A 26,597-nucleotide genomic window follows, 5' to 3' on the forward strand; every position below is an offset into this window, starting at 1 on the left:
GTAAATGGATTACCGTAAAATGTATTACAGTAGCTGTACAGCAAAATAAATCACAGTAACTTACTAGCCAATTGCTGCCAGTAAGTTACTGTACATTTACAGGAAATGCTTTACAGTGTGTGTGTGCGCATGTGCGTGTGTGTGTGTGGGTGTGTGTGTGGGTGTGTGTTGCTGGTCCTTCAGTGTGTGGGAGGTGGGAGGTAGGCTCTATGAGGATGGTTGTATGCAGATGGTTAATCGATAATGATGGATCAAAGTGCCACATGGCTGTGTGTGCATGTATGTGTGTGTGTGTGTGTGTGTGTGTGTGAGAGAGCCTCGCTGGTAACATGGATTACAGAACACAGCTGATATCTATCTATCTAGCTCCTCTTCTCTTTCACCCCCCCCCCCCATCTACTCCTCTAGTATTGAATCTGTTCCTTCTTGTCATCCTTTTAAACTCGTCTTCTCTCGTAACTCATCCAACCGTTATTCTGCCCTCCGTTCATCTCCTTCACACTCAGATAACCTTCAATCTACACCTCCTTTTCCTTAACTCCCCTTGTATTGTAATGGTGTCCAGACAGCTGTTAGATCTATATTACTTGGTGTGTGTGTGGTATTACCTTTACCAAGGGCTGATCAAATCCCCCACATTGATTTCTACTCATGTGATTGTATGAAGTGATCTGAATGTCTTTCTTTGATTGCCAAATGTGATGTTTCAAATGAACAAGAAAATATATACTGTATATTCCTCTCTCTCTCTCTCTCTCTCTCTCTCTCTCTCTCTCTTTCTCTCTCTCTCTCTCTCTCGCTTGGTTTGATATGTTGTCCTCTCCCCTACTCATTGTGCCTGGTTCCTTCTGCCTTCTAGGGGAAAAGCATTGGCCCGTCCGCTCCCAGAGCCACCATGGTAGGAATCAATGCCTGTTGTGTGTGGAGTAGGTAATGGTTGCTCTTAACCACTGATACATGGTCAGATCTTATATCACCCTCCTAATGGAAAATGTAAATGTAAAATGTTATGGTAGGATTGGGGGTAAGGTAATCTGATCCTAGATCTGTGGTGAGAGGCAACTTTTACCTTGAGGGTTCTATGTGGTGAAGTGCCTCTCCTTGACCTTTATCTTGACTCTGACCTCTGACCTCTAGCTCCTGTCACTGTGTGTGGTGGATCATATGTGACGTCTGTGTAATTAAATTTGCTGCCGACCATCTAGATCAGTGGCGTGGTGATGTTGGGTCAGTTGCAAAGATAAGTAGTTTATCTCGTCTTATTGAAATATCTCAAACATACTGTATTTTGACCGGAGAGAACATCTCATACACAACAAACATTTACCTTATTGGCACATTCAGTGACCCCTGACCCCAAAGTGCCACTCAAAAGATGAGCTGTTGCGTAAAAAGATTTTTAAAAAGTACTATTAGTAGGCTATAAGATGATCTCAGCCAAGTGGAAATGAGAAAATCTCTTGATGACGTTCATTGCAGTTGACCTGACAAGTAAAGTGCTTTTCTATTCCATCATGTTGTGCCTTAGTACAGGGTTTCCCAAACTCGGTCCTGGAGGTGCTAGGGCAAAAACCGAGTTTGGGAATCCCTGCCTTAATAAACCCAAGCTGTCCTACACTGTCCTGCTTTTCTTAACCTACTGTGCCACCAGGCCTGGGTCCAAACAGTGTTTTCTCTCAAATACATTGGGTGTGTTTGTTTTAGCTCACCCAGCGCACTGGATGAGTGGTGTAGGTACTTTCAGGACTACTCCATTGGTTCCACTTAACCAAGCTCAGCTTAAGTATTTCAAAGGATAAAAATACTATTTCTACCCAGGCCTGTACCTACCTTGTATGGTTTCTACAGCTACTGTACTGTACTATGAATGTGCTATGCTCCTGAACACTCTCCGTCCCCACCCTACCAAGAGGAGGTCTCAAGAGGTGTGGATAAAGGCAGCTTTGAATGATGTTATTTCTTATTACTTAAAGAAGACATCAGATAAATCTGTGCTTATCCCTGCTAGCAAACGTGACCACCCTTCTCCTGTCCTCACATCCAACAGTCTGAGGGACTACGAGGGAGCTGGTACGTCAACTTTTTTTGTTTTTACACAGAGAGAGATGATTACTTTATTAGTTCCAATGGAACAGTTGTAAAAATATCAGGAAAATATTTTCAATTTCCATATTGACTATTTTTCATGGCCAGGACATGGCGGTGAACATCATAATGATCTGCAAGGTCTAGAGAGACTGTGAGGTCTCTGTTGAAGCTCTCTGTAAATGTCAGGAATAGCCGTCATGTACATATCTACCTCAAGTACCTCATACCTCTGCACATTGATCTGGGACTGGTACTCCCTGTATATAGCTCCATTCTTGTGTATTTTATTTTATTCCTCTTGTGTTAGTTACTATTTTATTTTGTATTATTATTTTTCAACTCTGCATCGTTGGGAAAGGTTCGTAAGCAAGCATTTCACTATAAAGTCTAAACCAGTTGTATTCGGCGCATGTGATAAATACAATTGTATTTGATTTGATTCTCCCATACAGTGAGGGAAAAAAGTATTTGATCCCCTGCTGACGTTTGCCCACTGACAAAGACATGATCAGTCTATAATTTTAATGGTAGGTTTATTTGAACTGTGAGAGACAGAATAACAACAAAAAAATCCAGAAAAACGCATGTCAAAATGTTATAAATTGATTTGCATTTTAATGAGGGAAATAAGTATTTGACCCCTCTGCAAAACTTGACTTAGTACTTGGTGGCAAAACCCTTGTTGGCAATCACAGAGGTCAGACGTTTCTTATAGTTGGCCACCAGGTTTGCACACATCTCAGGAGGGATTTTGTCCCACTCCTCTTTGCAGAGGTTTCGAGCCTGACGTTTGGCAACTCGAACCTTCAGCTCCCTCCACAGATTTTCTATGGGATTAAGGTCTGGAGACTGGCTAGGCAACTCCAGGACCTTAATGTGCTTCTTCTTGAGCCACTCCTTTGTTGCCTTGGCCGTGTGTTTTGGGTCATTGTCATGCTGGAATACCCATCCACAACCCATTTTCAATGCCCTGGCTGAGGGAAGGAGGTTCTCACCCAAGATTTGACCGTCCATCGTCCCTTTGACGCAGTGAAGTTGTCCTGTCCCCTTAGCAGAAAAACACCCCCAAAGCATAATGTTTCCACCTCCACGTTTGATGGTGGGGATGGTGTTCTTGGGGTCATGGGCAGCATTCCTCCTTCTCCAAACACGGTGAGTTGAGTTGATGCCAAAGGGCTCGATTATGGTCTCATCTGACCACAACACTTTCACCCAGTTCTCCTCTGAATCATTCAGATGTTCATTGGCAAACTTCAGACGGGCCTGTATTTGTGCTTTCTTGAGCAGGGGGACCTTGCGGGCGCTGCAGGATTTCAGTCCTTCACGGCTTAGTGTGTTACCAATTGTTTTCTTGGTGACTATGGTCCCAGCTGCCTTGAGATCATTGACAAGATCCTCCTGTGTAGTTCTGGGCTGATTCCTCACCGTTCTCATGATCATTGCAACTCCACAAGGTGAGATCTTGCATGGAGCCCCAGGCCAAGGGAGATTGACAGGTCTTTTGTGTTTCTTCTATTTGCGAATAATCGCACCAACTGTTGTCACCTTCTCACCAAGCTGCTTGGCAATGGTCTTGTAGCCCATTCCAGCCTTGTGTAGGTCTACAATCTTGTCCCTGACATCCTTGGAGAGCTCTTTGGTCCTGGCCATGGTGGAGAGTTTGGAATCTGATTGATTGATTGCTTCTGTGGACAGGTGTCTTTTATACAGGTAACAAGCTGAGATTAGGAGCACTCCCTTTAAGAGTGTGCTCCTAATCTCAGCTCGTTACCTGTATAAAAGACAGCTGGGAGCCAGAAATCTTTCTGATTGAGAGGGGGTCAAATACTTATTTCCCTCATTAAAATGCAAATCAATTTATAACATTTTTGACATCCCTTTTTTGGGATTTTTTTGTTGTTATTCTGTCTCTCACTGTTCAAATAAACCTACCATTAAAATTATAGACTGATCATTTCTTTGTCATTTTGTACATTTATTTTTAATGTACTGAATTTGACTACCTCTTGTAAACAACATTTGTTTGCCCCACTGACTTAATTATCCCATCAGCTGGCATAGTCTTCTGACAGTTAATCTGGGTCAGCATTTGATTTAACTTAACTAGTATCCCTAGTGCCACAATTGGGTCAGATATAAGCCGTTTCCCGTGTTGGGATGAGCAGAAGGCAGAAACTAAAGGATGTTCCATCCAGGGGTAAAGTAAAGTTTCCTCTGCTGCCATACTGAGGGAAGCTGGGCTATTATAAAGTTTCCTCTGCTGCCGTACTGAGGGAAGCTGGGCTATTATAAAGTTTCCTCTGCTGCCGTACTGAGGGAAGCTGGGCTATTATAAAGTTTCCTCTGCTGCCGTACTGAGGGAAGCTGGGCTATTATAAAGTTTCCCCTGCTGCCGTACTGAGGGAAGCTGGGCTATTATGGCAGTTAACATTTAGCGATTAAATGTTAACACTCTTTGTCAGTTGTTAAATGCCAAGTCCACAGTGTCTCTCAGGCCTGTGGTTCTACAAGGTGGAAAAGTTAGGGATATGAGGGGAGGACAGGGAGAGGACAGGTGGAGGACAGGTGGAGGACAGGTGGGGGACAGGTGGAGGACAGGGAGAGGACAGGTGGAGGACAGGTGGAGGACAGTGGGAAGACAGGGGGAGGTGGGGGGAGGACAGGGAGAGGAAGGGGGAGGACAGGTGGAGGACAGGGGGAGGAGGGTGGAGGACAGGGGGAGGACAGTGGGAGGTGGGGGGAGGACAGGGAGAGGAGGGGGGAGTACAGGTGGAGGACAGGGGGAGGACAGGGGGAGGACAGGTGGGGGACAGGTGGAGGACAGGGAGAGGACAGGTGGAGGACAGGTGGAGGACAGTGGGAAGACAGTGAGAGGAGGGGGGAGGACAGGGGGAGGACAGGTGGAGGACAGGGGGAGGACAGTGAGAGGAGGGGGGAGGACAGGGGGAGGACAGGTGGAGGACAGGTGGAGGACAGGGGGAGGACAGGGGGAGGTGGGGGGAGGACAGGGAGAGGAAGGGGGAGGACAGGTGGAGGACAGGGGGAGGAGGGTGGAGGACAGGGGGAGGACAGTGGGAGGTGGGGGGAGGACAGGGAGAGGAGGGGGGAGTACAGGTGGAGGACAGGGGGAGGACAGGGGGAGGTGGGGGGAGGACAGGAGGAGGACAGGGTAGGACAGGGAGAGGAGGGGGGAGGACAGGTGGAGGACAGGGGGAGGACAGGGAGAGGACAGGGGGAGGACAGGGAGAGGAGGGGGGAGGACAGGGAGAGGAGGGGGGAGGACAGGGGGAGGACAGGGAGAGGAGGGGGAGGACAGGGAGAGGAGGGGGGAGGACAGGAGGAGGACAGGGAGAGGAGGGGGAGGACAGGGGGAGGACAGGGAGAGGAGGGGGAGGACAGGGAGAGGAGGGGGGAGGACAGGAGGAGGACAGGGGGAGGACAGGGAGAGGACAGGGGGAGGACAGGGAGAGGAGGGGGGAGGACAGGGAGAGGAGGGGGGAGGACAGGGAGAGGAGGGGGGAGGACAGGGGGAGGACAGGGAGAGGAGGGGGGGGAGGGAGAGGAGGGGGGAGGACAGGGTGAGTACAGGAGAGGAGGGGGAGGAAAGGTGGAGGACAGGGGGAGGACAGGTGGAGGACAGGGGGAGGACAGGTGGAGGACAGGGGGAGGACAGGGAGAGGAGGGGGGAGGACAGGTGGAGGACAGGGGGAGGACAGGTGGAGGACAGGGGGAGGACAGGGAGAGGAGGGGGGAGGACAGGTGGAGGACAGGGGGAGGACAGATAGAGGACAGGGGGAGGACAGGAAGAGGAGGGCGGAGGACAGTGAGAGGAGGGCGAGGACAGGGAGAGGACAGGGGAATGAAAGGGGAGGACGGGGGAGGAGGGGGGAGGACAGGGGGAGGCCAGGTGGATGAAAGGGGAGGACAGGAAGTTGAGAGGGGAAGACAGGGGGAGGACAGGAAAGGGACAGTAAGAGGGAGAAAGAAAGGGGATATGTGTTGGCAGTGTTTGGATGGCAACAGAGCCAATGGGATAGAGAGACCCCTTGTCGGACACCCCTTGCCTCCCCGCCAGCCCCTCAACAGCCCCCACACGTCCTTCCTCCCCCCGGGCCCTCAACAGCCCCCATACCTCCTCCCTCCCCTCCACAGATCCTCAACAGCCCCCACACATCCTCCCTCCCGCCCTGATTACTAAGGATTGGAGCGTTCTCATGGAATGTCATTAACATTAACATTCACAGGACGTTTCGAAGGATTTTTAAGTCCCGAGCTTTAACAAGGCGCTCAGATTGAGACGATATTTAATGGTGGTCTATACATCACCAGGTGTTTATAAACCAATGATATTTAGCATTAGTGTTAAAGTCAATTTACCACTTGTCATCTCCACTGGCATTGCCAACTGTTTTATCATCACTACATGGTTCTATGTTATAGGATAAGTTATGCCACGGAAACGTCAGGATAGTGAGTCATTGTTAGGCCATCTGGATGTTAGTAATCAGGCTCACAGAGGCGCTGTATCCCAGGTTGGATCAGGTGTGAAAATACTGACGATTAATATGATGCAATCTGTGCGTACAAGAAAATAGATGATGTCAGATATCTCTCGCAACCACACAACCCGGCATAAAGCTGAGCTTATCATCTTCTTTTGTTTGGAATGCCTAAATCATTGACTGGCATTGAACAGAAAAACAGCTGAGTCATCAAGACAAACAAAATACTCATTTTAGCTATTTAGATTGGAGACCTGGTAAACCTTTCAAGCTGTGTTAGTGTCAATCAGGAATAATCACATGTTCAGTTCCAGTACTTATCTCCTCATCTCCTCGTCACATTCAGCTGGCAGAACCATTAACTGATACAGCTAAGAGGGAGGCGTCTTTAAATTGACCCAAAGTCAATCACTCCTACTTTTACCTAACCTAGCCTCTGCCGAGTCCCCAACAACCGGATGTTCTGGTTTACAGGGGGAATGGAAAGAGAGCCTGTGACACGACTTCAGCTTTTTGGACGTTAACAAGGCAACACTCCATCTTAACTCCTCCTCCACATTTACTGGATTGGTTGAACAGCGCAGAAGAGAACCTCCCCCGACATATATTTTTCCTCTCTTCAAGACCAGTATGTAGGGGATCTAGTGTCAGGCGTTTCTTTTAATCCTGCTACGTTAGGTTAACACCTATCCAGCTACGCTCATCAGTAACTAGATGATCTACCCTCCACTCTCACTCACTCTACACCAACGATAGAAGTTCTAGGGATCTCCATACACACCATATTTACAATACATTCATCACTGCCCCCTCCTCCTCTTCCTCCTCCTCCTCCTCCTCCTCTCCCCTGGTCAATAACAAACCCATTTCTGGAGAGGGGTCTAGTTTGCACCACAGGTCTGAAACGGATGACAGAGCGCTGGGTGTTTAAGCCTGATAACCAGCCTCTGGGCTCCAGGGGTGATGGGGTGTGTGTGTGTGTGTGTGTGTGTGTGTGTGTGTGTGTGTGTGTGTGTGTGTGTGTGTGTGTGTGTGTGTGTGTGTGTGTGTGTGTGTGTGTGTGTGTGGTGTGTGGTGTGTGTGGTGTGTGGTGTGTGTGCATGTCTGTGTTTAAGCCTGATAAACAGCCTCTGGGCTCCAGGGGTGATGGTGTGTGCGTGTGTGCGTGTGTGTGTGTGTGTGTGTATGTGCGTATGTGTGTGTGTGTGCCTGCTCATGTATTGTCTCTCTCCAACACAGCTAATTGGTCGCCTGATTACGGTGGGATCAATGAACGACCAGTTCTTCTTCCTTCTTAATTAGGATCCAGTGCAGGGGCTCTGTCTGTCTATGGGTCTCTCTGCAGTACTGTCTCTATCTATTTCTCTATGGAGGTATCAGTGCTTTCTCTCTCTGTGCACTGATAGTGTGGGGCCAAGCCTGAAGTTAAATGGTGTGATTGGGGTGGATTAACTACAAAGAGTGAATGGAAAGTGTTTTGGTTTTACAGCTAGAGAACAATATCATTACAGTGGAGATCACAGTGTGTATTTGTTTCTGTGTGTGATAATATCTAAAAACATTAAGTACATTCATATATTCAGCAAACCCTGCCCTCACGTCTGTGACTTCACTTTGTTCGCAAATATTCTCTATCTCCAGATGTCAACTGTTAAGCTATACTTTATAGAAATAAAATACGCTCATACAGATGTAAGATCTTAATTTGATCACTCTTTTGTTGCTGAGAATTTTCTTGTACCACAGGACATGCAAACTTGTAGTGTATTTGAGTTTTGAAAAGGTTTCTAAAGTTTGTAATTTCCACTTTTATAATATAATCCACATAATAATTCACATTTCCTGTTGCTGTAGGATTATTTTCCTGCTGTAGCAAACTGGCTCAAATTAAGATCCTACAGTTGAAGTCGGAAGTTTACATACACTTAGGTTGGAGTCATTAAAACTCGTTTTTCAACCACTCCACAAATTTCTTGTTAACAAACTATAGTTTTGCAAGTTAGGACATGTACTTTGTGCATGACACAAGTAATTTTTCCAACAATTGTTTACAGACAGATTATTTCACTTATAATTCACTGTATCACAATTCCAGTGGGTCAGAGGTTTACATACACTAAGTTGACTGTGCCTTTAAACAGCTTGGAAAATTCCAGAAAATGATGTCATGGCTTTAGAAGCTTCTGATAGGCTAAACTACATAATTTGAGTCAATTGGAGGTGTACCTGTGGATGTATTTCAAGGCCTACCTTCAAACTCAGTGCCTCTTTGATTGACATCATGGGAAAATCAGAAGAAATCAGCCAAGACCTCAGAAAAAGACCACGCAGCCGTCATACCGCTCTGGAAGGAGTTCTGTCTTCCAGAGATTAATGTACTTTTGTGCGAAAAGTGCAAATCAGTCCCAGAACAACAGCAAAGGACGTTGTGAAGATGCTGGGGGAAACATGTACAAAAGTATCTATATCCACAGTAAAACAAGTCCTATATCGACTATCCACAGTAAAACGAGTCCTATATCGACATAACCTGAAAGGCCGTTCAGCAAGGAAGAAGCCACTGCTCCAAAACCGCCATAAAAAAGCCAGACTACGGTTTGCAACTGCACATGGGGACAAAGATCTTACTTTTTTGAAAAATGTCCTCTGGTCTGATGAAACAAAAATAGAACTGGTTGGCAATACTGACCATCGATATGTTTGGAGGAAAAAGGGCATTGCTTGCAAGCTGAAGAACACCATTCCAACCGTGAAGCAACACCTCAAGACATCAGTCAGGAAGTTAAAGCTTGGTTGCAAATGGGTCTTCCAAATGGACAATGACCCCAAGCGTACTTCCAAAGTTGTGGCAAAATGGCTTAAGGACAACAAAATCAAGATATTGGAGTGACCATCACAAAGCCCTGACCTCAATCCTATAGAGAATTTGTGGGCAGAACTGAAAAAGCGTGTGCGAGCAAGGAGGCCTACAAACCTGACTCTGTTACACCAGCTCTGTCAGGAGGAATGGGCCAAAATTCACCCAACTTATTGTGGGAAGCTTGTGGAAGGCTACCCGAAACGTTTGACCCAAGTTAAACAATTTAAAGGCAATGCTACCAAATACTAATTGAGTGTATGTAAACTTTGACCCACTGGGAATGTGATGAAAGAAATAAAAGCTGAAATAAATCATTCTCTCTACTATTATTCTGACATTTCACATTCTTAAAATAAAGTGGTGATCCTAACTGACCTAAGACAGGGAATGTTTACGAGGATTAAATGTCAGGAATTATGAAAGACTGAGTTTAAATGTATTTGGCTAAGGTGTGTGTAAACTTCCGACTTCAACTGTACATCTGTACACACCCACAGCGCATGTACTCCGATGACACAATCCATCTTCCTAAACAAATATTGAAACCCATGATGTGAGAGCGTGCGAGTGGGGTCCTCTCTCCCGTCTCAGCTTTGTGACCGATTTAAATGGAGTGTTATAGCAGTGGGTTCTGGATGCATTTTGAAACAGGCACAACAGCACACAGCCGAGTGAACGCGTCGCAACGGCACTCTGCATCGGGTGTTCTATCTAGCTGTCGTTGCTTTTTCACCTGGATCACTCAGACACACACGCACACACACACACACACACACACACACACACACACACACACACACACACACACACACACACACAGACACAGACACAGACACAGAGAACTCAGAATAGCTGCCTTTCATCACCTGACTCAGTGCAACAAGGTCATTAAAGGGGTCACATGGTCACTAAGCACCAATCACTGTCATCCCAAAATGTCTGATTCCAAGGGTTAGAAAATCACCAAATATTTTCAGACTTAAATGGGATTTTGTTGAGATTTGTTTTCTCAATAATGCAAATTTTTTAAAGAACAAGGGCATTCATCTCCCATGTCAGTGTGTATGTTCATATTTCATGCCAGTGTGTATGTTAATTTTACATGTCAGTGTGTATGTTAATATTACATGCCAGTGTGTATGTGAATATTGCTATACAGGGTAACGGCTAGGTTACGACGGGACTGAGGAGTCTCCACCTCTTCATCCTTCCCCATTCTTCATCCTTCCCCATTCTTCATCCTTCCACATTCTTCATCCTTCCACATTCTTCATCCTTCCACATTCTTCATCCTTCCCCTCGTTTTCTCTCATTACCGTTTTGTCTCCATCTTCCGTCATCATTCTATCCGTGTCCTTAGATAGAAGATGTTAAAGGGATTCTATCCGTGTCCTTAGATAGAAGATGTTAAAGGGATTCTATCCGTGTCCTTAGATAGAAGATGTTAAAGGGATTCTATCTGTGTCCTTAGATGGAGGATGTTAAAGGGATTCTCTACGTCTGAATATATACGTTTGTCAGATGTTTTTTATTACCTCGAAAAAAGTGGTCTTTGATTGTGCTACTCTTTCTTATTCATTTGGGGTTGAAGCCTGTAGATTTTGCTTAAATTCCTAAGTCGGGATCAACATAACAGATTGCATTGAATATGGACTAAGCTTGATTCAATTTAAAGACCACTTTTGAGGTATGGAAACATCTAACAAACGTTCATTTTAGGGTGAACTATTCCTTTAATGATGCTTATACTAGATCTCCGCTTGTATTAAACCATGTCATTACTTTTGATCAGATACAATATCTGATATGCTTGTCACGTTGAATGATCGTCTCCATTGCTGTTTTCACAGGTACCCACCAGCACAACTACAACCATACGGTTCTAGGTAGCCCAACACGCATTCATAATGGTAAGGACAGCTAACAGCACTTCATCCAGACACAGGGTTATGTTACAGTTTCCACTGTAGGATAGGCTACTACTTAGAATTCACGCCCGGTACATTACTTAGTGTGGATGTTGAAAACAGAGCCGCCCAGTTATTTGTACAAAGACGAATGTAACAAAATCACTTCATTCAAAACCGGGCCATTCTAATGAAAAATGAAGCCCCGGTTTTGGGAATTAACTTCGAAACACTCTTTGACATGAATATACTGAATATACATCATATCACCTACTAAAGGGAAATACGATTGGCTGGTCATCAAGTTAATGTCCTGTTAAGGTCAGGGCATCCCGGCTATATGGTTCTACCACAGAACGCGTTCCTCCTCAGATGATTGACCCTGTCATTATGAGATTATATTCTAACCTTCTGCTGTCGCTGAAGAAATCAGCCCCAGTTTCATTACAAATGGCATTTAGGGATTTTCTGCAGCCAATTGTCTCTATTCATTCACAAGAGCCGGGTTTAGGGGGGATAGGGGCTGATGGAGAGATATGAGGAAGCTGGTTTCATAAAGACAAAGGGTGAGAAGAAGACAAAGAAGAAAGAAAAGGAGAGATAATCCACTGCCTTTGTGTTTGTTTAACATTGGATTGGCCTCTCTGGCTTGTATTCTGATGTTCAGTGTCGGCTCAACCCTGCGTGGAAGCCTCTCCCCTCCAGGGCTACCGCTGGGTTTTAAGGAGATTCTGTAGTCGCAACACATCTCCTCGTGTGTGACAATTCAATGTGTGTTCCATTACACACTGCTAAATCAGAGGAGTGATCCATGAAGAAATCCCAATGAAATCTATGGGAAACATTAGAAATCCATTCCGACAACACATCAAACACACACACTTCAATCACAAGACACATAAAAGGGATTGGTATACCAATGTGCTGTGTTGCTTAGATACACTACAACCTGTGATATCCTCCGTGTACAGTGCCTTGCAAAAGGATTCATCCCCCTTGGCGTTTTTCCTATTTTTTTGCATTACAACCTGTAATTTAAATGGATTTTTATTTGGATTTCATGTAATGGACATACACAAAATAGTCCAAATTGGTGAAGTGAAATGAAAAAAATAACTTGTTTCAAAAATGTATAAAAAATAAATAACGGAAAAGTGGTGCGTGCATATGTATTCACCCCCTTTGCTATGAAGCCCCTAAATAAGATCTGGTGCAACCAATTACCTTCAGAAGTCAAATAATTAGTTAAATAAAGTCCACCTGTGTGCAATCTAAGTGTCACATGATCTGTCACATGATCTCAGTATATATACACCTGTTCTGAAAGGCCCCAGAGACTGCAACACCACTAAGCAAGGGGCACCACCAAGCAAGCGGCACCATGAAGACCAAGGAGTTCTCCAAACAGGTCAGGGACAAAGTTGTAGAGAAGTACAGATCAGGGTTGGGTTATAAAAACATATACAACATTTTGAACATCCCATGGAGCACCATAAAATCCATTATTAAAAAATGGAAAGAATATGGCACCACAACAAACCTGCCAAGAGAGGGCCGCCCACCAAAACTCATGGACCAGGCAAGGAGGGCATTAATCAGAGAGGCAACAAAGAGACCAAAGATAACCCTGAAGGAGCTGCAAAGCTCCACAGCGGAGATTGGAGTATCTGTCCATAGGACCACTTTAAGCCGTACACTCCACAGAGCTGGGCTTTACGGAAGAGTGGCCAGAAAAAAGCCATTGCTTAAATAAATAAAAGAAGCAAACATGTTTGGTGTTCGCCAAAAGGCATGTGGGAGACTCCCCAAACATATGGAAGAAGGTACTCTGGTCAGATGAGACTAAAATTGAGCTTTTTGGCCATCAAGGAAAACGCTATGTCTGGCGCAAACCCAGTACCTCTCCTCACCCCGAGAACACCATCCCCACAGTGAAGCATGTACCGCTTCTTAGACTTGCTTTCAATGAGAATGACGGATCTATAACGTTCATTTCTATGTGAATTTTGTTGGGTCGCCCAAAAGGTTAAACATTGCAGCTTTAATATTCAGTGCTGGCAGTGAACATATAATTATATATGTTTTTTTTAAAGAACAAACTGAAAGCCACGCCCCCAATAGGCCACACCTCCAACTCTTCTTATTGGCTGCCGCCGCCTCATTGTACCCACCGCTATGCAATGCAAATGCATATTAGGTGTTGAAAGCAATTTAGAAGCTTTCATTCAATAAAAAAAAATCACATTGATCTGTCAAATTCGTTACTTGATTTCAGACAAAGAGGGGATGGAGACATATTCATTCATAAGGTGCATTTTTACTCTATCTGAAGGCACATTAGATCATTTGTCTGTTCCAAATACATACAAGTTATATGCATCATTGGTTTATTCCAGAGCTATTTTCTGGACTTATGGTAATGAATGAGGTGTGTGTTGGCTGGGTGTGTGTTGGTGGGGTTTGTGTTGGCTGGGTTTGGTCTGAATGCTGTTTCACACCATCAACATGATTCTGAACTGTCTGTTTTTCACTTGGGTGGGGTAGCTCACCGATCATTGAGACGTGGTAAGTCACGCACGCACACACACACACACACACACACACACACACGCACACAGTCACTTATACACACACACTTATTCACACATAAATCAACATAATTGCACTCACATTCAAACACACCCGTCTATTCACCCCACCTCACACTCACCCACCGTTCAGCCTTTGTACCTTCCCCAGTCCACATAGTGTGTGGTGTGGTCGTAATGTGCCTGGTGATTTAGCAGTGTGTTTCTGGTTATGGAGGTAGCTAACAGCATGTCACATTGTGAGTCTATTTTCCCTGTGTTGAGAGAGTATGGAAAGAGTGTTGCCCTCCCAAAACTCCTCCAAAACTCCTCCCAAAACTCCTCCAAAACTCCTCCCAAACTCCCCCAAACCTCCTCCAAAACTCCTCCCAAATCTCCCCCCAAACTCCTCCCATCTGGCCTTTATATGCTTCACATCTCTCTCTCTCTCTCTCTCTCTCTCTCTCTCTCTCTCTCTCTCTCTCTCTCTCTCTCTCTCTCTCTCTCTCTCTCTCTCTCTCTCTCTCTCTCTCTCTCTCTCTCTCTCTCTCTCTCTCTCTCTCTCTCTTCTCTCTCTCTCTCTCTCTCTCTCTCTCTCTCTCTCTCTCTCTCCCTCCAATCCTCATTCTCTCTCTCTCTCTCTCTCTCCCCTCCAATCCGCCTTCCCTCTTCATCTTCTCATTCTCTCTCTCTCTCTCTCTCTCCCTCTCTCTCTCTCTCTCTCTCTCCCCTCCAATCCGCCTTCCCTCTTCATCTTCTCATTCTCTCTCTCTCTCCCTCTCCCTCTCTCTCTCTCTCTCTCTCCCCTCCAATCCGCCTTCCCTCTTCATCTTCTCATTCTCTCTCTCTCTCTCTCTCTCTCTCTCTCTCTCCCCTCCAATCCGCCTTCCCTCTTCATCTTCTCATTCTCTCTCTCCCTCTCTTTCTCTCTCTCTCTCTCCCCTCCAATCCGCCTTCCCTCTTCATCTTCTCATTCTCTCTCTCCCTCTCTCTCTCTCTCTCTCTCTCCCCTCCAATCCGCCTTCCCTCTTCATCTTCTCATTCTCTCTCCCTCTGCTCTTTTTTTCTCCTCCCTCACTTTATCTGGCCGCTGCTCTGCATGACAGACTCACAGCCCACAGGAGAGAGAGAGACACAGAGAGAGAGAGAGAGGTCCCAGTTTGCCCATCTCTCTCTGGCATGACATCGCATCAGTCAGACAAGCGTGTCGCTGCCCTGTCCTAGCCCTCTCCCCGTCCAACTCCCCACCCCTCCTCAAATGACAGCGCACAAACTGTCGCAGTCAGGGTCACTGTGAAGCAGACATCTGTTGTTTGGTCTGGTGTTGTTTTGGGGCCATTGTCACCTGCCCTGTCACATCATTTTATCTACTGTACCAGACAGTGCCAAACGCTCCCAGAGTGCCTGATGTCCACCTCTTAACCCATGTCCCTTAGCCCCTCTCCTTCTTTCACCTCACCATCCACCTCCCAGACTCTACCAAACGCTCTCTAAACAAGTTCCACCTACCCTCACTCCCGTCCCTCCCTCCTCCCTTCCTCAGCAGGCGTGCTCTGCCATCGTTGCCTTTGATCTGACGCCGTATATTTTTAGGAAACATTTTTTCCCTCTTTGTTTTGCTGTCTCCCCAGAGAACACTAGGATGAGTGGCATCCTGACCTCACAGACGGAGCCGTATGACCTGTCCTCCTCACGCTCATTCCAGAGCCTGTCCCACCTGCCACCCACCTACGAGGCCGCTGTCAAGGCCGACCTCAACAGATACTCCTCCCTGAAGAGACTGAGTAGGTCCCCACCACAGCACAAATCACCATTAGCAGTAACGCTGACGGGGCTTCCACTATCTCTGTTAAATGTACTGCATGTTAAAAATTATACTGCATAAGTTACAGCCTACTCTGGCATGTTAAAAATACTACTGCATAAGTTACAGCCTACTCTGGCATGTAAAAAATTATACTGCATAAATTACAGCCTACTCTGGCATGTTAAAAAATTCTACTGCATAAATTACAGCCTACTCTGGCATGTTAAAAATTATACTGCATAAATTACAGCCTACTCTGGCATGTTAAAACATTTGCATTCGTTACTCGGCTCGTTACTCGACTGGCAAACGTTTATGAGGGATTATACCATACGCCCCCAAAGATGCAATGAAAGGACACTTTCTCCTGAAAGGGTCATAATATTCATTAGAAGCGCACCGGCGTTCACTACCTTTCCAGAAAAGCCCTGGCTCTTGAAGGCATAAACAGAGTGTCTGAATGAGACGGCACAGAAAATATTTATTTTTTTACATGTCATCCATTCTCCTCCACAACTTCCGACATGTCACTGCTTCTTGAAAACCCTATACACCACACGCTCACCCTCTCCCCTTAAAGACCTCTCTAGAGAGAAGCAGCACTAGCAGCAGACACCATTTCTCTGTGAGCGTTTAACCTCATTAAGCTATGAGCTGTTCTCTAGCAGCAGCTCTCCATTGATTCAGTGTACTCCGCTGGCTTCTGCATTCGAATGAGGTCTCATGTCATCATATTCTAGAAGTGGAATGCAAACATTCCTTAAGGCTTGTGTAATTGCATCATGGCTGTTCTATACTTCACTGTTGGCACGGGAACAAAAGGAGGGATCTGAATCTATGGTACAGGCTACAACTCAAAGTCCCTGCTTCTGAAAATTCTGTAGGGGATTTGTATTCAGTCAACATACAGTGCGCACACACACACACGCACGCACGCACGCACGCACGCACACACGCACACACACACACACACACACACACACACACACACACACACACACACACACACACACACTCAAAGACCTATTCAATCAAAAACACCTACCGAGCTCACATAGTGTTTTCCTAAATGTTTAACAAAGTAAAGGATCTGAATCTACAACTGATCCCATCAGCTATCTCTAGAGTGGGTCAACATCGTTATACTGATCCCATCAGCTATCTCTAGAGTGGGTCAACATCGTTATACTGATCCCATCAGCCATCTCTAGAGTGGGTCAACATCGTTATACTGATCCCATCAGCTATCTCTAGAGTGGGTCAACATCGTTATACTGATCCCATCAGCTATCTCTAGAGTGGGTCAACATCGTTATACTGATCCCATCAGCTATCTCTAGATTCAGTCAACATCGTTATACTGATCCCATCAGCCATCTCTAGAGTGGGTCAACATCGTTATACTGATCCCATCAGCTATCTCTAGATTGGGTCAACATCGTTATACTGATCCCATCAGCCATCTCTAGAGTGGGTCAACATCGTTATACTGATCCCATCAGCTATCTCTAGAGTGGGTCAACATCGTTATACTGATCCCATCAGCCATCTCTGGATTGGGTCAACATCGTTATACTGATCCCATCAGCCATCTCTAGAGTGGGTCAACATCGTTATACTGATCCCATCAGCTATCTCTAGAGTGGGTCAACATCGTTATACTGATCCCATCAGCCATCTCTAGAGTGGGTCAACATCGTTATACTGATCCCATCAGCTATCTCTAGAGTGGGTCAACATCGTTATACTGATTCCATCAGCTATCTCTAGAGTGGGTCAACATCGTTATACTGATCCTGTCTCAGGTGTCTGTTGTTAGTGTCTACTTGTGATCCACATATCTGGAAGGGTGTAATCAGCAAAACAATGTTCTACAGTCTGAATCTAATAGAAGTTGGACTGCATATTGCTTGGAAAATGTCAGTGCTTGGGAAATGTTAGTTATTGGGAAAATTTCTTAATGTGTGTTGGCATGGTGAATGTTGTTGTTGCTGTTATCCTGTGAAGCTGTTTTTTTAAAAAGTATTTTAATACACATTTTTTGTTGATTTCAATTTATCATGGAATGCTGCAGCACACTCAGCACCCCTACTTCTCGCGGCTATGGTCGAGGCCCACAATCCAGTCCAGTCAAAGCCGTAGAATAATCTCTGCCGCTATGTTGAAACTTAAAACTGTCCTCAGGCGATGCCAGCCGGTCTACAGTAGCCGTCTTTATCTGCTTCCAAAGCAGAAGGCGCCATGCAGTTCTCTTCGTTAGTCAGATAGTGTCTTTCTACTGAAAGATCATGTAGGATAAAGCCAGAGGCTTAGTGGAAAAATGAAAAAAATGAAAATCTCAGCGTCTACTTATGAATGTAAATTGATGTATACATTGAAAGTACAGCACAGTACGTATCATAAGTAATTTATTCATTCCTTTTTCAGAGGATTTTCTGCCTGAATTTGCCTTGCCTTCTTCAACATTTTTCTCTCATCTCAAAATAACTGCTTCAGAATGAAGTCTTACTTTTATTGACTCTTTCATTCATGAGATTTATATTTAACCTATTCATTATTATTCTCATGCCAATAAAAAAAAAAAACATACACGTGTCTTTTCATTATTCATCAGGTAATATACCTTAGGTAATTCCCTTTGAGTATAGGAAGTGATCAGCCTGAGATGTTTCAGAAGCTTTGTGACCGTATTGCAACTGACACGGCTTGGTGTTTTCTTTCTGGGTTCTGTGTAAGGCGGACACATCTTTTGTTATTCATCTGATGAATGCTATTAACGTTCACCTCCGTCTCACTTTAGCAGTAAAACAGTCAAAGACAACGTGAGAAAAGAATAGAGACTCCAAGGACGTCAACTGTCCAGTGACGTCTCTCATTATGTCTTTACGGGGGGTGAACTTCAAAATATTTTTTATTTTTGAAACGATTTATTCCGCAGCTTTACTTAGTCATTCTTGACAGATTGTCTGTGTGTGGGTGTAGCGCACGTGCTTGTGTGTGTGTGTGTTTGTGAATATGTCGAATCTCTATGTATGACTAATGATTGATGCATGGTTCCCAGTGAGTCTTCTGTATAATACATACAGGGTGTGATATCACACATCCTTCCAAGACAATCTGGAGGCATGCACATACACTATCTATACAAAAGTATGTGGACACCCCTTCAAATTAGTGGATTCGGCTATTTCAGCCCCACCCGTTGCTGACAGGTGTATAACATCGAACACACAGCCATGCAATCTCCATAGACAAACATTGGCAGTAGAATGGCCTTACTGAAGAGCTCAGTGACTTACAACGTGGCACCGTCATAGGATGCCACCTTTCCAACAAGTCAGTTCGTCAAATTTCTGCCCTGCTAGAGCTGCCCCCGGTCAACTGTAAGTTCTGTTATTGTGAAGTGAAAACGTCTAGGAGCAAAAACAGCTCAGCCGCAAAGTGGTAGGCCACCGAGTGCTGAGGTGCGTAGCGCGTAAAAATCGTCTGTCCTCGGTTGCAGCACTCACTACCGAGTTCCAAACTTCCTCGGGAAGCAACGTGCGCAATGCCAAGCGTCGACTGGAGTGGTGTAAACTCGCCACCATTGAACTCTGGAGCAGTGGAAACGCGTTCTATGACAATGACATTCTAGACGATTTTGTGCTTCCAACTTTGTGGCAATTGTTTGGGGAAGGCCCTTTCCTGTTTCAACATCATAATGCCCCCTTGCACAAAGCGAGGTCCATACAGAAATGGTTTGTCGAGGTCAGTGTGGAAGAACTTGACTGGCCTGCACAGAGCCCTGACCTCAACTCCATCGAACACCTTTGGGATGAATTGAAACGCTGACTGCGAGCCAGGCCTAATCACCCAACATCAGTGCCTGACCTCACTAATGCTCTTGTGGCTGAATGGAAGTTAGTCCCCGCAGCAATGTTCCAACATCTAGTGGAAAGCCTTCCCAGAAGAGTGGAGGCTGTTATAGCATCAAAGGGGGGACTAACTCCACATTAATGCCCATGATTTTGGAATGAGATGTTCAACGAGCAGGTGTCCACATACTTTTGGTTTATCTCCTGAGCTGTTCTTGTACACAGCCCCTATCCATGTGCTGTTTGATAATACATGAACATGCAGAATTTTCATCTGAAGGACCCTTTGCAGTCATTTAAAATCTATTTCACATGAATGTCATCCTTCGACATTTCGATGGTCTTTGTGTATGACGTTTCTGTGTTGTGCATGCAGTATGACACTGTTTGTTTACAGACTTTTACACAACCTTTGGAAAGTTCATGCCCACAGCCAGAAACGCTGGTAGAATCACAGATGGGGCATCACATTTAATATCCTCAGACTCTGAAGAACCTTCAGACCCTCAATTCTTTCAACCTTTATTTTTCATTTTTCTCTCTTTCCCTCCTACTCTCTCCCTTCCCCTTTCTCTCTCCTAATCCACCTGTTCTCTTTCTTTCTGTCTCTCCACAGCGGATAAAGACGTCGACGACTACTACACCTGCAAGCGTCACCTCCCTGACCTTGCAGCCAGAAGCACCCTGCCTTTACACGTCATTAAAATGAGCCAGGAACAGGTACCGCAGCTACACTGTAAAACATTCCTGTAAAATGTACAGTAACTTGCTGGCAGCAAGTTACTGTAATTTATTTTACAGTACAGCTACTGTAATACTTTTTTATTGTTAAGCCATGTTACAGTACCAAAAAATGTTACCATAATCTAAATTACAGTATTTTACTGGAATTACCCGCGCATCGGCATATTACCCAGTATTCTTTGCAAGTTTTCATTTGTACATTTTGGTCATTTAACGGGCGGTCTTTTCCTTAGTAACTTACAGTCAGTGCATTCAACAAAGATTGATAAAAAAAAACATCACAGTCATAGCAAGTAAAAAAGTTTATGTAACAGTTACAGAAAATGCTATTATATTTAGGGATACATTGGTCTTCAAAATAATTGTAATTACAACAAGAAATCTTATGATATATCTCTGACTTTCTGGATAGTCAAATCAAATCGAATCAAATTTGATTTGCCACATGTGCCGAATACAACAGGTGTAGACCTTACAGTGAAATGCTTACTTACAAGCCCTTAACCAACAATGCAGTTTTTTAAGAAAAAAAAAAAAAAAGTGTTAAGTAAAAAATAGAAAATAGCAAATAATTAAAGAGCAGCAGTAAAATAAAATAACAGTAGGGAGGCTATATATATACAGGGTGTACCGGTACAGAGTCAATGTGCGGGGGCACCGGCTAGTCGAGGTAATTGAGGTAATATGTACATGTGGGTAGAGTTAAAGTGACTATGCATAAATAATAAACAGCAGCGTAAAAGAGGGGTTGGGGTGGGATGGGTGGGGCAATGCCAATAGTCCGGGTAGCCATGATTAGCTGTTCAGGAGTCTTATGGCTTGGGGGTAGACGCTGTTAAGAAGCCTTTTGGACCTAGACTTGGTGCTCCGGTACTGCTTGCCGTGAGGTAGCAGAGAGAACAGTCTATGACTAGGGTGGCTGGAGTCTTTGACAATTTTTAGGGCCTTCCTCTGAAACCGCCTGGTATAGAGGTTCTGGATGGCAGGAAGCTTGGACCCAGTGATGTACTGGGCCGTATGCACTACCCTCTGTAGTGCTTTGTGGTCGGAGGCCGATCAGTTGCCATACCAGGCGGTGATGCAACCAGTCAGGATGCTCTCGATGGTGCAGCTGTATAACTTTTTGAGGATCTGAGGACCCATGACAAATCTTTTCAGTCTCCTGAGGGGGAATAGGCCTTGTCGTGCCCTCTTCACAACTGTCTTGGTGTGTTTGGACCATGATAGTTTGTTGATGATGTGGACACCAAGGAACTTGAAGCTCTCAACCTGTTCCACTACAGCCCCGTCGATGAGAATGGGGGCGTGCTCAGTCATCTTTTTTTTGTTGTTGTTCACAATCATCTCCTTTGTCTTGATCACGTTGAGGGAGAGGTTGTTTCCTGGCACCACACGGCCAGGTCTCTGACCTCCTACCGATAGGCTGTCTCATCATTGTCGGTGATCAGGTCTACCACTGTTGTGTCGTCTGCAAACGTAATGATGATGTTGGAGTCGTTGCAGTCATGAGTGAACAGGGAGTACAGGAGGGGACTGAGCCCGCACCCCTGAGGGGCGGCCCGTCAGGAAGTCCAGGATCCAGTTGCAGAGGGAGGTGTTTAGTCCCAGGGTCCTTAGCTTAGTGATGAGCTTTGAGGGCACTATAATGTTGAACGCTGAGCTGTAGTCAATGAGTAGCATTCTCACGTAGGTGTTCCTCTTGTCCAGGTGGGAAAGGGCAGTGTGGAGTGCAATAGAGATTGCATCATCTGTGGATCTGTTGGGGCGGTATGCAAATTGGAGTGGGTCTAGGGTTTTTGGGATAATGGTGTTGATGTGAGCGTTGACCAACCTTTCAAAGCACTTGAGTGCTACGGGTCGGTAGTCATTTAGGTAGGTTATCTTAGTGTTCTTGGCCACAGGGACTATGGTGGTCTGCTTGAAACATGTTGGTATTACAGACTCAGACAGGGAGAGGTTGAAAATGTCAGTGAAGACACTTGCCAGTTGGTCAGCGCGTGCTCAGAGTACACTTCCTGGTAATCTGAATGTTGACCTGCTTAAAAGTCTTACATCGGCTACGGAGAGAGTGATCACATAGTCATCTGGAACAGCTGATGCTCTCATGCATGCTTCAGTGTTGCTTGCCTCGAAGCAAGCATAGAAGTGATTTAGCTCGTCTGGTAGGCTTGTGTCACTGGGCAGCTCGCGGCTGTGCTTCCCTTTGTAGTCTGTAATAGTTTTCAAGTCCTGTCACATCCGACGAGCGTCAGAGCCGGTATAGTATGATTCAATCTTAGTCCTGTATTGACTCTTTGCCTGTTTGATGGTTCATTGGAGGGCAAAGCAGGATTTCTTATAAGCTCCTTGAAAGCGGCAGCTCTTCCCTTTAGCTCAGTGCGGATGTTGCCTGTAATCCATGGCTTCTGGTTGGGGTATGTACGTACGGTCACTGTGGGGACGACGTCATCAATGCACTTATTGATGAAGCCAGTGACTGATGTGGTGTACTCCTCAATGCTATCTGAAGAATCCTGGAACATATTCCAGTCTGTGCTAGCAAAACAGTCATGTAGCTTAGCATCTGCGTCATCTGACCACTTCCTTATTAACCGAGTCACTGGTGCTTCCTGCTTTAGTTTTTGCTTGTAAGCAGGAATCAGGATGATAGAGTTATGGTCAGATTTGCCAAATGGAGGGCAAGGGAGAGCTTTGTACACGTCTCTGTGTGTGGAGTAAAGGTGGTCTAGATTTTTTTTCCCTCTGGTTGCACATTTAACATGCTGGTAGAAATGAGGTAGAAAGGATTTAAGTTTCCCTGCATTAAAGTCAATACAATACTGAGATATTCACATTAACTTGATGCAGCATATTAATGACTACTAGTTGTTTTATATCACTTGCACTTTTAGAGGCCTAAACAAAGCCTTCCAAACTGGCCATGATTACAAGGCAGAACAGATGAACTGGACATGGGTAAATATTCAACCATTAAAAGGGTAAAGACCCACTACCACTTTGATCTGTTCCCTATATATTGTACATTTACATTTAGCAGACGCTCTTATCCAGAGCGACTTACACTTAGTGAGTGCATATCTTTTTCATACTGGCCCCCCACGGGAAAAGAACCCACAACCCTGGCGTTGCAAGCGCTATGCTCTACCAACTGAGCTACAGGGGACTACGTAACATATGTCATATGTCATTGTTAGGGAACTACCACCATATATCACTTAAATTGGTACAGCATGCTCACTAATGGGTACAATAAATATAGCCACTTACAATTGACACCTTAAAATATGTTAATGAGACAGCGATTCTTTCTCCCCCCACAATATTTCTCCACAATGCACCAGAATTTACAGTATGTTGAAGTAAATATATAGAAAAACAGCAATACAGTACTTTATTGTTGAATTGGATTTAAAATAAAATCAGCAATTGCTAAAAGTGAATATTTCATTATATATTACACTATACCAACTGATATTTGGTGTTTTATATCACTTTAGGTCTTAACAAAGACCTTAACAAGAACTTCTACAGTGATCAAAAGGACATGACTAGTCACTCAACCATTACAGGGTTGAGACTTGCTGCCACTCTGATCCCCATATAAATGTAATTGTTAGAGGACCACTACCACATATCACTTAAATTGGTACAGCACTCTAACTAACGGTTGTAACAAATATAGCCTCTTGCAAGACACGCCTCAAAATATGTTAATTAGTGAGAAACAACAATACCATGCACCCACTAGTGTTCAAAAGGTTTTTGGCGCGCCACAAATGTGGTATGGTACTGTAAATAACTGGCAGCAATTGGCCACTAAGTTACTGTAGAGTTTCACGACAAGGGTTGTAGAATTCCTAAACTACAGTATATTACCGTATTCTGTGGGGGTACAGCATTCTCACTTATGGGTGCAACAAATAGAGCCTCTTACAAGGCACGCCTTAAAATATGTTAATGAGCAAGAGACTCTTTCCCCGCTCACAACATTTTCCCACAATGCACCATAATTAATACTGTAAAACAGATTTAAGATATTTTACAGTGCATTCTACAGTGTTTTACTGTTAAAATTACAGAAAGGTCTTACAGTGTGCTGTAAAACAAATGTATAGTATTTTACTGTACATTCTACAGTAATCTACTGTATTCAGTTCATACAGTATCATACTGTTGATTAATACAATAAGTTACTGATAAAAATACAAAAACAGCTAATAGTGTACTTATTTATATAAAGCTGCAGTTTATTTATGCAGTGGTGCTGTTTAGTTAATGCAGTTGCAAAAGTCCCAAGATATTGAATACATCAACAGTTGACTATCTTCACCCATTCCTCCAGCAGCAGCAGCAGCAGCTCCAGAGCCAGCCCCCCCAGCCCCAGGTGTCCCAGGCCCCACCCCAGCAGCCCCAGTCTCAGCAGGCCCCCAGAAGACAGAGGCCTCCCCGTGTCCAGAGGGCCATGTCTCAGGACCGTGTCCTGTCCCCAAACAGAGATCCAGACCATCGGATGGGAATGACCCGGCAAGGAGGACGTATCCTGTCTGATGAGCAGCTACTGTCTGCCGACCGCTTGATGTCCCAGGAACGCTTGATGTCCCAGGACCGGCTGTACTCCAAGGACCGCATGCACTCCAAGGACAGGCTGTTACAATCGCAAGACCACATGTACCCGAAAGACCGCCATTTCTCCCAAGACCGGCTGTACTCCCAAGACCGCCTGTACTCCCAGGATCCTCTGATCTCGCCGGACAAAATGATGATGTCGCTGAAGCGCGTGTCCGGCGGATTCCGAGGCAACAACGACAAGTCGATGTCGCACGCCATCTCGCACCCGGACGTGTTCATGCCCACGACGCCGCTCATGGACCACTACAAGATGACAAAAATGCACTCCCACCCCAGTGCCTCGAACAACGCAGGGGCGGCGGGCGGAGCTGGAGCAGGGGGGCACTCCAGCACGTTAGCCATGAACCACACAACTAATAAGAGACAGCAGTTTGCCTCCAGAAGGACCCATACTGTGGAGCAGCTCCACTACATGCCCCAGCAGCACTACCGCACAGGCAGCAAGACCGAAGTGACTGTTTAACACAATCTAGCACGCTAACGGCTAGCTTGGTAGAGAGTCAGAGGTGAACGCTAAACATCTCATCGCCAGTTTATATTACACGCCATTTAACAGACACTTTTATCCAAAGTGACTTACAGTCATGTGTGCATACATTTTTATGTATGGCCGGCCCCAGCGGGAATCAAACCTTTGACCCTTTGTGTTGCAAGCACCATGCTCTACTGACAGCCACACAGTATGGGGGAGTGTGTGTGTGTGTGGGGGGGGGAAAGGGATGGGAAGAGATTGGCGAGTATAACAGGACGATAATTGTATGTTTTTAAGTCAAACAAAAGGTACACTCAGATCTCTTTGCCTTTTCAGACCCAAGAACAGTACTGTACTGTAAGAGACTGGAGTTCTGCAGTAGACACAAACCCCACAAAGACTGAGACAGCTGTGGTAGTGTGCTGTGAAATTGGCTAATCTACTCTACTTACGTTATTCCTGTCATGCCCTAAACATCAACTCCCCTTGTCCGCAACAATCTGGGTGTAATTCATATTTGACATATTTGAGAATAGAGAGGTTCAGGCACACACATCTCTTATTCTAGGAACTTCTACTGCAAATCTAAAGAGCTTTGCATTGGTAAAACACCAGGACTGATCCGATCAATGTCTCCACGACTTCTGTTGTTGAAAGACAGGACACAACCACAGCTGATGGAACTGGAACAGCCCTGTAATAACTTTATAAATATATACATATTTTAAAAAACTACAGTTTGTAACTCCAGTCTTACTCATAGCTATAGAAAGATCTGGAAATAAATCAAAACCAATGTTACTATCACTTTTATTGATGCCTCAGTCTGAAGTGGTTTTAAAAAGTGGTTTTAAAAAGCACAATCAATTAATGAGATTTTCACGTTTCTGTTCAGTTGTTTCATAAGTTTGGTCGCTGATGGCTTGCTCGTAGATGATTGTAAATAAGCTATAATTCTAGAGGCAGTATTATGGACGGGTCTGTATCAGTTGGCTTTTGTATTAGGCTGTCTAATGTTTTCAGTAGATTCTGAACAAGTTATAAACCTCCACCGTTTCGTGATCAGTTCAGACTAGAAAACCCACTTAACCAACAATTTGATAGGATAAATGAATACTTTAACTATGTTTGTAGAATTAGAATGAATGTGAATGAATGTGTTGTTGA

The 26,597-nt window shown here is 44.9% G+C and overlaps 1 protein-coding gene across 1 annotated transcript; it reads left to right on the plus strand.

Moving 5' to 3' along the window:
* Positions 1-859: 859 nt before the first annotated feature.
* On the plus strand, positions 860-25,421 carry LOC311117642 (protein shisa-6-like; the record flags this gene model as incomplete). Its single annotated transcript, XM_084192575.1, has 6 exons — positions 860-898; positions 11,301-11,360; positions 13,902-13,922; positions 15,556-15,708; positions 20,202-20,305; positions 24,672-25,421. Coding segments are annotated over 6 exons (1,127 nt in total), but the record flags the coding sequence as incomplete, so codon positions are not given.
* Positions 25,422-26,597: the final 1,176 nt, after the last annotated feature.

Source organism: Coregonus lavaretus (genome assembly GCF_964263955.1).
Source record: "Coregonus lavaretus genome assembly, contig: HAP1_SCAFFOLD_4956, whole genome shotgun sequence".
Taxonomy (NCBI): domain Eukaryota; kingdom Metazoa; phylum Chordata; class Actinopteri; order Salmoniformes; family Salmonidae; genus Coregonus; species Coregonus lavaretus.